Source organism: Lipotes vexillifer, unplaced genomic scaffold (genome assembly GCF_000442215.2).
Source record: "Lipotes vexillifer unplaced genomic scaffold, Lipotes_vexillifer_v1.1 scaffold811, whole genome shotgun sequence".
Taxonomy (NCBI): Eukaryota; Metazoa; Chordata; class Mammalia; order Artiodactyla; family Lipotidae; genus Lipotes; species Lipotes vexillifer.
The window spans coordinates 2,572,383-2,585,704 of record NW_006775554.1 but is presented as its reverse complement, the minus strand read 5'-3'; the positions used below and the strand labels follow the sequence as shown (position 1 = coordinate 2,585,704).

General features: G+C 43.2%; 1 protein-coding gene across 1 annotated transcript in view; it reads left to right on the top strand.

Moving 5' to 3' along the window:
- Positions 1-3,319: 3,319 nt before the first annotated feature.
- Positions 3,320-13,322, top strand: part of ZKSCAN2 (zinc finger with KRAB and SCAN domains 2) — a 13,680-nt gene continuing 3,677 nt past the window's right edge. The window contains exons 1-6 of the mRNA XM_007450004.1: positions 3,320-3,724; positions 4,740-4,926; positions 7,390-7,481; positions 7,811-7,937; positions 10,633-11,316; positions 13,232-13,317. Coding sequence (XP_007450066.1) covers positions 3,320-3,724; positions 4,740-4,926; positions 7,390-7,481; positions 7,811-7,937; positions 10,633-11,316; positions 13,232-13,317 — 1,581 coding nt within the window. The remainder of the gene's footprint in view (positions 3,725-4,739; positions 4,927-7,389; positions 7,482-7,810; positions 7,938-10,632; positions 11,317-13,231; positions 13,318-13,322) is intronic.

Genomic DNA, 13,322 nt, shown 5'->3' with positions numbered 1-13,322 from the left:
ACCTTTCATGCACCTCCCCCGGCAAGAGGCAGCTGGGGGCAGCTTGCAGTTGCAGGGGCTGAGGCTGAGGGTAGGGAACGGGTCCCTGGTTGTGATGATGGGCCCACGGTCAACACCTAAAGTTTGGGGTCAGAACTAAAACAACAACAAAGCATTCTTTAAACATAAAATGGGCTAGATAAGTAGAGGGAGTCGAGATATGATGCCAAGTACATAGGGAGAGGTGCTAAAACATGAAGAAGGTGGACAGGTACAAAAGGAAGACATACCTAAGTATTTCCTGGATTGGCGGAGGGGGTTGGGGGGCTTTTCATGCAGTACCCACATCAGAAGTAAATAAGGAGCCAACACAGACGCTGGTGGATAAAATAAGAAAGCGAATGTAAATTTGCTTCAAAATCTGTGGAACTGTGCACATATGGCAAGAATTACTCAAAGCTTATGGACAGCAGATGAGGTTGAGTGCCTACTATGTGCAAGGCATTGCTCTAAGCACCTGGCACACAACAGTTAAATAAATAAAGTCCTGCTTCATTGAGCTAACAGTCTAGTGGGGGAGACAGATAAATGTATTTGCCAATTATTTAAAAGTGTGATAATTTCACCTGGCTTTTTCCTTTACAGAAAAGATGGCCTCCAGCTCACTGCAATCCCCATTATTCCCCATTCCCTACTGTCTTTTTTTTTTAAATAAATTTATTTATTTATTTTTGTCTGCACTGGGTCTTCGTTGCTGCGTGAGGGCTTTCTCTAGTTGTGGCAGCGGGGGGGGGGCGGGGGCTACTCTTCCTTGTGTTGCGCGGGCTTCTCATTTCCTCTAGAGCTCAGGCTCAGTAATAGTGGCTCACGGGCTTAGTTGCTCCGCGGCATGCAGGATCTGCCCGGACCAGGGCTCGAACCCGTGTCCCCTGCATTGGCAGGCGGATTCTTAACCCCTGCACCACCAGGGAAGGCCTCCCTACTGTCTTACACTCTACTTCACTCAATTATGTTGTCTGCCTGAGTCCTGCAGCCTTTCGAGTTGGTGACCCCTGCCCCCAATGTCCCTGAGGTGCTTGTGACACTTACCTCTCCTAAAAACACCAAATGGCTCAAGGAGCATATAAAAGACCCTGTTCTTAGCCGACTCAGAATTGTGGGTTGCCACTTTGTCTAAAGTAACCTTGGGCGGATACATCACCTCACTGAGCTGTCAATGTCCTTAACTCTAAAACGGATGTAATCTTACCTGTTTTATAGGATTTCTGTGAGGATTAGACCTTGCCTAGTCAGTTCTTACTCCTCCTTTGGATCTCATCCCTAGCTTTACCTCTTCAAAGAAACTTTCCCAGACCTCCTAAGTCAACTCCCTCTAATATACACAGATTCTAAGCATCATGTACTCGTCGGCAGTACCTGCCACAGTTACAACTGTACATTGGTTTGTAGATTATTTGATTAACACGTGCCTCTCTCACCAGACTGAAAGCTGAAAAGTGGCAAAGGATGCTGTGTTTTTTGTTTTGTTTTTCTCACCATGTCTAGAAAAAAAAAAAAAAAAAAAAAGGTGACCAAAGAAATGAAATAAAATAAGCTTGTAGACAGCTGTGCAAAGACAACCTCTGGCATGTACTAGCTGCCCAACAGATTCGCACCTAATGCCTCTTGGCTGCTGGAATTTGCATGTCAAGTTTTAACTAAGACTTTCTCTAAGGAAAAAAAGTCACTAAGTTTTATTTTTTGATAGTCTATCTACCTGCCAACCCCAGAACAGGGATTTTTGCTTTGCCCACTGATATAAGCCAAATGCCTAAAACTGCCTGGCACCTAATCAGTAAAGGGATGGAGGGAAGGAGGGAGGGATGGGCGGGCACAGTTCTGGGGTTTCACAGAAGTTGAGAGACTGGACAGCTCCTCCTGCCACCACCAGCAGAAAGCTGGGGCCTGGTCGGAGGAACTCTGAGCCAGAGATGACATCCTCTCCCAACAGTTTTAGCTACACCGACTTCCCCGGTGCCCGGGGCAGTAAGAGCCCCCGAGGCGAAGAGCAGCCCCCGCTGCTCCGCAAGCAACGGACGGGGGCATTCATGGATGGGTACATTCACAGACGCGAACATTCACATATGATCCCCCAGAGAAGGTCGAGGGGCGGCACCGTGTCCCTCCGCGAGGGCCGCTGTCCCGCCGAGGGTCGCCACCTATAGCAGCCTTTCCAACACGCGACCGTTCGCAGCGCGTGACAGAACCCTCCGCCAGGCAAACGAGTTCTCACACCCCCGCGTCAGAAAGGACTTCGCGCCACCTCCTCATTAGCGCTCCTCAACCTCACAGACTCTCCCCGCCTCCCAGATTCTCCGGCTGACGGAGAACGCCCACTCCCCTTTCTCACACTGTTCCACAGTCTCTTGCAAAGTGCCTGCAGTGTGTCCGTCCGCCCCGGGGAAGAGCCGCCGCAACCCTTCTCATTCCTAAAGTGTCTCAGCAGCGCGTCGCTGCGCTGCGCGCTCTCGCGAGAGTCCACCGCGCCGCCCCCTCCCCCCCAGCCCCTCGCCGACGAGGAAGCCTCCGCTGAGCCCGGCGGCGCGCGGGCTCGAGTGGCGCATGCGTGGCTGCTGCTCCCAGCGCCCCCCGCGCAGTCCGGGAACAGAGCAGACGAGGCTGCGAGCGAGGATCCTGCAGCCGCTACCCTACGAATCGTTGTTTGGTCCCCGCGGCTTCTCTCCCCTTAGGGACAGGACCGCTTCGCGGCTTTCCTCAGCGTGTGGAGGTTTCCTGAGGACGGCCCGGGCCACCTTGGGCCAGAAGAGCCGGGCGCTGGCCTCGGATAACGTCGGCCCCCACCAGCCACCCGCAGCGGCCTGGGCGCGCTGCCGTGCCCCGAGCCTCGAACCCGGGGCCGGGCGGGGCCTACGCATCCGGCCCCACCCACTCGGGGGCCTCCCCTCCCCCGGGCCCTTACCCGGGTGTCTGACACACCCCCTCCCGGCCCGGCTGTCCGCCCCCGCCCTCCTGTCCGCGGTCCCCTTGATTTTCTCCCAGTCCTCTAGCGTTGCTCTTTCCGACATTGCACTAAAAGATGCACCCTGGAAAACCACAACGCGGGGACACATCTTGTTGGGAGAAGAGGCTGAGTTCTTGGACCTTAGGGTACATGTTCACCTTTTCAAGGGCCTAGGATAGATTTGATTAATCAGCCTAGGGTACCCTGTTCCTGCTGACACTGCCGTTTTCACTTCCCTGCCTTCCCACACTTCCAAAAACATTAGCAGGGAGCTCTCGAAGGTTTGGTTTCTTCGAGTCTCCTTTGAGCTAGACGTGAGGTTGACCCCCGGCTTAGAGCATGGCTGCATCCCTGGACCCTCAGATCGACGCGCCCCTGGAGGTTGAGGGATGCCTAATAATGAAGGTGGAAAAGGAGCCCGAGTGGGCATCGCAGCCCATTCTGGAAGGATCGGACGGCTCTGAGTCCGAGACTTCTCGCAAGTGCTTCAGGCAATTCTGTTATGAGGATGTGACCGGACCCCATGAAGCTTTCAGTAAACTCTGGGAACTTTGCTGCCGGTGGCTGAAGCCAGAAATGCGTTCCAAGGAACAGATCCTGGAGCTGCTGGTGATTGAGCAGTTTCTCACCATTTTACCTGAGAAGATTCAGGCGTGGGCACAGAAGCAGTGTCCAGAAAGTGGAGAGGAGGCGGTGGCCCTGGTAATACATTTGGAGAAAGAGACTGGAAGACTAAGACAGCAGGTGAGAGAGGATTTTCCAGATTTTTGTATTTAGCAAGAAGGGGGTGGAAAGGAAGATGGGCAAGGGATGCATTGCAGGAAATGCAAATTATGGAAGGATAAATGGTAATAATGAAAGACCTTTAAAGGGAATCTACTTAAAAGGGATCAGAATTTCATATTAAATAGAAAAAAAGCTTTGGTTGAACTATTATCTTGCAAATGACACTAAACATTATGCATCTAAGTATTTGTTTTAAGTCTTTGTGTAACGTTTCCCCCAAAAATTATATGAGAGAACAGTACATTATGCTTCACAGGATTTTACTTTTGTAGCTTGATCCTAAAGAGGGCTATTTTGCCCTGCCCCCCACCCAAAAAGGAAAGAAAGGACTTTATCAGTTACCCCAGGGCCTCTTGTAATCCTTTAATATTGCAATCCGTGTCTTCTGAAGTGCCCTCAATGTCATCATTCTTGTCACTCTTCTTCATTTTAATTGCTGATCCTTATTTGTCAGTGGCTTTGCATGCTCTTCTAATTGTTTTTCAACAGCGCTTTCAGTAACCTCATGAAATCCTGCAAGATTTGCACTTTCACCTTGCACAGGATGTGTGTAAAGATCTGACTATTAGCAAGTTGCTGTGTTGGTCAGAAATAGACACTAGATGTCAAGATTAATTTTCTAAGTTTTCAGTGCACTACTGAATTAATTAGTGTTTCATTTCTCAGTGAACCTGATAGATATGAGGACTCAAATAATGTCTAGTCTGATAACAGGGAGGCTCTGTATTTCACTCCTAAGAGATTTTGCCCCTCTGTATACTAATAAAGAGCACTCTCCTATTCCCTTATGCCCAGACTTCTGGACAATACTAATTATCCTGATGCCCTCAGAGGTCCCATAGGGAATGGAGTGAAATTTTCATCCCTTCTCACATCTTCTATCCTTCTTTGATATCTTTCTTGGGGGAATTTGGCCCTGATCTAGCCCTCTTTAACTCCCTTTTCCCATTATGGCACTGACTTTATTTCCCAGGTTAGCAGTCCTGTGTACTCAGAGAAGCAAGTCCCACTTGGAGCAGCATGGGAGGTGGCAAACTTTCAGCCACAGCAGGTGGAGACCCAACCCAGAGTGATGTCTCTGGAGGGAGCTGAAAGCCTCCACTCAGGACACCAGGAGCAGCTGAACCAAAAGAGAGAGCTTCGGCCCTTACCCAAGAATGGTAAGAAGAACTCAGAGCATGCCCAGTGCAGAGACCATGGCAGATTTGTTTTGTAGCCGTAACACTGTGACTTGTTCAGCGTAACGTCCCCTCAATACATATTTGAAAGTAAATTGAATATTGGGGAGAAAGACTTCATTAGCTTCAAGACTTGGGAATATGTGTGACATAAGTAAAAGGGATCTTAAAGATGGAATCTGAGAAAACATAGATTGCCCAGACTGGCCTTAAGTTCTCATAGTGTTATTTAAGAATCTCCATCCTACAATCAGCTTGTGGTTTTTAGTCCTGCTGCATGTATAAGTGTGTGTGTTCTTGGCTGACTATATGCAACTTGGAAAAACTGTTTGGAAGAGGAAATGAGATTTATTTTCAAAAAGTGACTGACAGTAAGGCATCACAGAAGTGGCTTATGAGAGGGATAAACAATAAGACTTCATAGAGGAGAGACAACTGGTGTTCATATCTGCCCTAGATGTTAATGAATCAAGTCAAATACAAGGAAATGAAGACCCTGCCCTTCCCAGTCCACAGTGATCTCTCCATCCTCTGCAGCATGGTGTCAGGCTTAAAGAGAAGAATGGAAAGATCACTGAACCTACAGTAGAAAGACATGGGTTTATATCCTTTCTCTGCCCCCTCCCTATGTTATCTCGGGCAAGTAATATTAATTAATCTCTGTCTATTAATGCATAGAGATTAAGAAATTAGGCTTTAGAGGTAGACAGTATGCGTTCAAAACCTACCTCTGCCATTCTTTATCTGTGTGGTCTTGGTCAAGTTACTAAACTTCTCAAACTTTCCATTCTGTCATCTGTAAAAGGAAAATACTAAGGTTGTTAGCATAGATTAAAGGAGGCATCATAAAAAGGGTCAGTGCATAATAGTGCTCAATAAATGTTAGTTTCCTTTCTTCCATAATGGTATGATTATTTTTAAACTTCAAATCTGTCTGACTTACAGAACCCCTCATCAAGAGGCAAGATTCACCACTTCGGACCCCACCTCCTTATTCCTCCTGAAATTCATATTATGATAGAATGCATTGCAAATATTAATGGTTTCTGGATTTTTCAGTGTTTGTTCATCAGCATCAAAGTTCCCTTGTTCACATGGATTAGATGCTGTCAGTTACTTTACCTGATAAATTCATGGTGTTTCTGGATTTTGCCATCTCAGGTGATAAGGAATTCCTAAAGTAAGGTGGTTTGTTCTGTTGAGGTCCTTACTGGGGGTAAGGAGGACAGAAAATCTGAGGGATAGATATCTCAGAAAGGTGAATTCCTTCTAAAAGAAGAGGTAGGATTTCAGCCATGTGTGCCTAAGGGAATAATGTATTTCTAAGGAAGTGATTCAGTTTGATTCCATAGAAAGTGGTAGATCAAGCTTTTGAGTTCTTGGTCACAGTAATATTTACTCTTAAAGTTTTCCTAGATAGTGAATTCTATAGTATAAGTTAGACCACAGACTGCCTTATACTATGTAAGCTTATATATCTTCCTTCCACCTTTCTGGGGGTATATTTGCCTGTAGTGTTCAGTACTATGGATCTGTATATGCTAACATTTTTTAGGACAGTATTCACTCATAGGGAATTAATTTGTGCTAGAGATGGCGAACTGGTAACTCACATGCCAAATCAGATTGTTTTGTTTCACCTACAAGGAGTTTCTGGTTTGGGGGTTTTGTTTGTTTGTTTTTAGTTCTCAAGGTTTAAGACTTGAGATTATACATAAAAGTCCTGCTTTCTGGCTTCTCTTGAAAAAGTTAGAAGCTCTGGGGCTTCCCTGGTGGTGTAGTGGTTAAGAATCTGCCTGCCAGTGCAGGGCACATGGGTTCTAGCCCTGGCCCAGGAAGATCCCACATGCCGCAGAGCAACTAAGCCCATGCGCCACAACTACTGAGCCTGCGTTCTAGAGCCCGAGAGCCACAGCTACTGAGCCCACGCACCACAACTACTGAAGTCTGCATGCCTAGAGCCCGTGCTCCACAAGAGAAGCCACCACAATGAAAAGCCCACACACTGCAAAGAAGAGTAGCCCCCACTCGCTGCACCTGGCAAAAGCCCACTCACAGCAATGAAGACCCAACACAGCCAAAGATAAAATAAATAAAATTTTAAAAAGTTAGAAGCTCTGTGCCAGGGCAATAATCTCACAATGAAGCATCAGCTGGAGCTGAATACTAGGTGTACCCTTTCAGTGGGACATGTGCTCTCCAGTTCCCCACAGTCCGTACCTCTCCCCTTTCATGATGTCCTTTACCTGCTTACTCCCTAAAAGCATTTGTGTTTGTGAGCCCTGCTTTAGGGTACCGTGGTTTGGGGCATTGTTCTGAATTCATTGAGAAAATGAACAATTTATATTTGTCAGTTTTTTATACGTGCTCATTTCATAAAAGGAGAAGCAGAATGAATAAAATGGCAGAGCCAACGACACTAATGGTTTCTTTCTCTTCTTACAGCTCGGCCTTCTCCCTGGGTTCCTGCTCCTGCTGATGAATGGAACACCATAGATCAGGAAGTAACAGCCACACGAGTTCCTGTTGGGTCCCAGGTAAATTGTAATTGTTCTCTCTAGCCTAACTTCCTAGGATGTTCAGTCACAATGATTTCCTCAAACTTTTATACTCCCTCCAAGAGACCTTTTCCCCCTTGCTCCTTTTCCAGAAGAGACTGCACCCAGCCATCTGAGTAATGGGATTCCTTGCCGGGTCATCTCTTATGATTCTTTATAGTACCTTCTGCTTCATTTGGCACATAATATACACTTGGTTGTTTGATTTTAATTTTTATTTAGGGCCTTTCTGTGCTTCATCCATGATCATTCATGCTTCAAAACCCCATGTGGTTATCTTGGTAGTCATTACTGTTAGTGTGTTACAGGGACCAGTGAAAGATGACCACATGGCAAGAGGTTTTTCCTACAAAAAGAGTGTGCGTCAGATTCCTGCTCACAGAGACCTCTACCGGCATATTAGAAAGGAGAGTATTGGGAACATGGTCTCCCTGGGTAAGGATTCTATACCTTTTCAAATAAAAGATTTGGGGATTTCTAATATATTCACTTCTACCGATGATAAAATAGTTATAAGTGTTATCACTTTAAGGACCTCCATGGGTTGTCTAGTCATTTTTGGCCTCTAGCATACCATGTTCTCATACCTCACTCATTCCTTTCTTCCAATTTATATTATAGATTTTTATACATTCTTATAATTTAGTGATTAAAACATTGGGGTGATTTATATATGATTGTCATATTATTGAAATATAAACTTATCTACATCCACTAGACTAAAAATTCCGTAAAGTCATAAGGTCTTTTAGGATTTGTTTTTGTTTAACCCATAGTAACCCCAACACTGTGCACAGAGCCTGACATATGGGTGGTGCCCAGCAAATATTCATTGAGTGGATGGAAATCTTATAAACAGAAGGAAAAAAGTAATTTCAGTACAACAACCTTGATAGCGTGTTGTGAATTTTTTAAATAGCACAAATTTTTACAGGCACACATAACCACTGAAATGTAATTTTACAAGCAAACTTTTGAAGAGCTATATCATCTGCTTTAACAGTAGGGCTAAATATGGTTCATTCATATGTAAGCTACAAGTCAGAGATTACTTATAAATAAAATTATAGGCCTAAAATGTGCACCAATACACACTATAGATACTATAAACCTTTGTTGTCTAATAGAGTAGCCACTAGCTACATGTGGCTATTTAAATTTAAATTTATAAAATTAATTAAAATTAAATAAAGTTTAAAATTCAGTTCCTCAGTGGCAATAGCTACATTTAAGGTATTCAATAGCTGTATTGGACAGCACAGTTATAGAACATCATCATCAAAGAAAGTTCTGTTGGACAACAATACATCTAGACCCTGAAATACAGAGATTACAAAATAGGCCATGTCAAACTGAATGAATAAAGATAAACTGACAATTGTTTATAATCAGAAAGTAATTAAAGCAGTTTAAAAAAATGATCAACTTAAGATGACACACCAGTAACAAAGCACTCTTCCCAAAACAGTAGGACCCTTGATTTTATTTTATTTTTATTATTATTATTTTTTTTAAATTTTTTGGTCACACCACACAGCATGTGGGATCTTAGTTCCCCGAACAGGGATCAAACTTGCTCCCCCTGCAGTGGAAATGCAGAGTCTTAACCACTGAACTGCCAGGGAAGTCCCAGGACCCTTGATTTTAACTTTTACTTAGGGTCTCTGCACTTCATCACTGATCATTCATCCTTCAAAGACCTGTGTGGTTATCTCGGTAGTCATTGCTGTTGGTGTTGTTACAGGAGCCAGTGAAAGATGGCCACATGGCAAGTTGCCTACACAATAGCTGTTTCCTAGTGTTCCCTTGGATCACACAGCATCCAGACCTAGTAAAATGATGAATTAGAGGTCTTAGTAAAATCTGCCATGAGTGGGTTAGAGACCATACTGTGGACATTCAGATTTAGCCCAGTGCCTCCATGTATAATAATTACATATGGAAAGGCCCAGGCCCACAGACACCTGGCTCGGTCTTTTATCATAGATTGTAAACTAAAGGCTTATGAGTCTAGCCTACAAACATATTTGGGCCTTGCACAGAATTTTAATATAAAATTAGTTTATAAATCTGGATTTCCAGTATCTCTTAAAAAAATCAAACGTCAGGCACAATGGGCCCACCTTCTCTCACAGCAGCCATTGACCACAGCTGAGTGGAAGAGCTCGTGCTAAAATGCCAGGGCTCTCACTCCAGCCACCTCACTCCTTTACTTTGCCTGCCTGGTCCTGGTAGATGTTTGAACTTTCATTGTCCCTACACTTACTTCTCTCATGTGAAAGTGAAGAGCAAATCTCCATCCCCAGGGTTCTTTCAGCAAGGATTTAATTTGATGCTGCCTCCCTAGGAGAATTCTGTGAAGCTCCTATGTGTGTTTTCTATAGAAGGAAACTAAATGTTATTACATACTTATTAGGCATTGGACGCTTTACAGATGATCCTTTATTTACTATTCCTAGCACCTTGTTGAATAGATTATATTATTTCCTAGGAAACTGAGGCTCAGAGAGATTAAGAAACTTCCCCTGGTCAGAAAGTAAAGTGGTGGAGCTCGGATTCCAATTTAAGACATGTTGATCTCCACCATATTGTAAAGTAAAAAATTAAGTTACTTTCCTATTCTTACATCTCTTTCCCATTAACTTTGCCAGAATGTCTCCAAAAGTTCTTGACTTCTCATCTCCCATAGCCCTAGTGTGTGTATGTGTGTGTTGAGTGGGGGAGTGAGGGGATGTGGGGAGCAGGTGTAAGCACACTTTATAAGTAACGAATACTGGTTCATAGGAGCACGCTGTGAACCTAACACAATGTTAGATACTGAGAGGGAATTGAAGGTAATGAAATACGTGCTTCTTACCCTTAAAAGTTTTCCTTTAAGAACTAGCTGGGGAAGGAAGTGGTACATATATGAGAAGTGAAACGGTAGTCTAAGTTAGTAGATGATTGTGCCAAATAACTCGTGTAAGAAACTAGTGTGCATGATCGTGATTGAGGAAGACTTTAGAGAAGGAACTGAACAAGACCTTTAAGGGTAGGTGTGAACAAGTATTCCAGGAGAGCATACTACAGCAGGAGATTGGGGCATGCAGTGATGATCTCTCTAGCATGAAATATATTTCTCTTACTCTAGGAAACACAGTGTCTACAGCTAACAAGATGGCACAGTTGGAGCAAAGAAAGGAGCCATGGACAATAGGTCTACAATCCTCTAATAAGAGGAATGTCCTACGAAGCAACTATATCAAGGAAAAGTCAGTTCATGCTATTCAGACCCCTGCAAGGAATGCAGGGAAAACACGGAGAGAGCAGCAGCAGTGGGGTCTGGAAGATGAAAAAATAGCAGGCGTGCATTGGAGTTACGAGGAAACTAAGACTTTTCTTGCAATTCTCAAAGAGTCTCGCTTTTATGAAACACTTCAGGCCTGTCCCCGAAACAGCCAAGTATATGGTGCTGTAGCTGAATGGTTGCGAGAATGTGGCTTCCTCCGAACACCAGAGCAGTGTCGGACCAAGTTCAAAAGTCTACAGAAGAGTTATCGAAAAGTGAGAAATGGCCATGTGCTAGAACCCTGTGCCTTCTTTGAGGACATGGATGTTTTGTTGAACCCTGCAGCTCATACTACATCCACGGATAAGCCAAAGGAGATTCTGTCTCTCCCCAGACTAAAGAGAATTGGTATCAATGCTAAAGAACAGATCAATTTGGTGGAGGAGGAAGAAGCCACAGAAGAATCTGATGGTGATGAAATGGGTGTTGAGTTTATCCAGAAGTCTGAGCTTCGTGGTGCTCCTGTCTTATTTCAAAACCTGAGTGGTAAGAATGGTGCTTTTTTTTTTTCTGGTTTGAAATTGGATGATGTGGTCTTGTGGAAAAAGGAGTAGACCAGAAGTGACCAAACCCAGGGAATTCTGTCACGCACACCTTGCCACTCATCACTGTAATTGGCCATATAACTGAAAGTACTCCCAGGTGTTTTGTTACCCCCAGTGCAGTCTGAGTAACAGCCATGAAGGGTTCTTTCTTGGGTTAGAGCACAGCATGAATTTTGAGTATTTGGGGTCTGTGGAAGGAAGACAAATGGAGTCCTGGGTTCTAAGGATCTAACATTATCTGAGAATTGTTACAATGCAGTCAATTGTATTAGATTGTAACAGTCAAGGATACGTTATTATACTATCAAGGATAGTCCATAAAGGAATATGTAACTAACAACAACAACAAAAAAAGAATTAAAAAAAAAGAAATTCAAAGAGAAGACAAGAAAGGAAAAGAAGAATCACAAAGTAGATGCATTAAATGGAAAAAAATCAGTAAGATGATAGATGTAAATCCAAATATATCATTAATTACAAATTTAAAAGTCTAAGATTATCAGATATATTTTTTAAAACTATATTGCTTACAAGAGATACATCTTTTTTTTTTTTTTTTTTGAAGCAGAGAAAGGCTTATTGCAGGGCCAAAGCAAGGAGAATGGGTGGCTTATGCTCAAAAACCCAGAACCACAAGAGATACATCTCAAACAATATTCAGAGATATTGAAATTAAAAGGATAAAAAAAAGATACTATGCAAAAGAAAGATGGTGTTGAAATTTGGGGCCTGGGACATGCAGAACTAAACCACCAATTAGTAGCTATATGACAGCTGACATATCATATAACTACTTTGAGCTTCAGTTTTCTGTCTAAAATATAGCTAAGAATATGAGGGTAGTTGTTAGTGTTAAATGAGATAATGTAGATGAAGGCATTCTGCAGATGCTAAAATGCAATAAAGCACTGCCTGGTGTCACAGTTATTAGTAATGTTTCTGTACTCCACTTTATGAAAAGATGATAAGTTCTTAGGTGGAATGGAAAAATAAACCAGGCTGGGAGATCTGAGACTGTACTCATGACTGTATCTATTCAAAACAAACAGGTCTCAGGAAAAAGATGGGAAAATGCATTATACAGGTATTCATCATTCTGGAAATCCATAGACATGAGGGTAGGTGGTTTCAAATATGGAATCCAATGATATGACTGAAAGAGACCACCCAGTAAGATGGAGGACAGAAAAGACTTTCCTACTACAGATTATAAAACACCCAAAAAGCATGTTTAACAAACTGTCTTCAGACATATCCTGAAAAGCTTAATTCTGCTATAAAAGCAGGACATCTGCCTGTCTTACAGATGGTTTCATCTCAAAGTAGAGGACTCAGTAACATCAAAAACTACTCTGGACATAGTTCTGCTGTTCAAAGAAGACGGGCTAAAGAAATGATAGGGAATTTGGAGGAAAAGTTCCTGCTGGGTGTCCTAGCCCATTATTCCTAACAATTTTTAAAAGACAGACAGCTAAATCCTTAAGAACCATAGCAATGGCAGATTTGGGGGGCTGCATTTTTATTCTACCAAGTAAACTTTGAAATCAGTTCATCAATTTTAATTTTAAAATCCTATTGGGATTTTGACTTTATAGATTCATTTGACAATTGATATCTGTACAACTTGAATCTTCCTATCCAGAAACATAGTGTCTCTCCATTCTTTCTAGTTCTTTTATGTCTTTCAATATAATATTATAGTTATTTTATATAGACCTTCTCATTTCTTGCAAACCTTATTCCCAGGCATATGATAGTTCCAGGGAATGGGATTTGTTTTCTTGTACTTCTTATATTTTGTAATGTATAGAGGCTTCAGACACCTTGTTTCTTTGAACTTTATCCTTGAATGGCAGGTGTGCACTGGGGCTACGAGGAAACCAAGACTTTCCTTGACATCCTCCGTGAGACTCGGTTTTATGAAGCACTGCAAGCCTGTCATCGGAA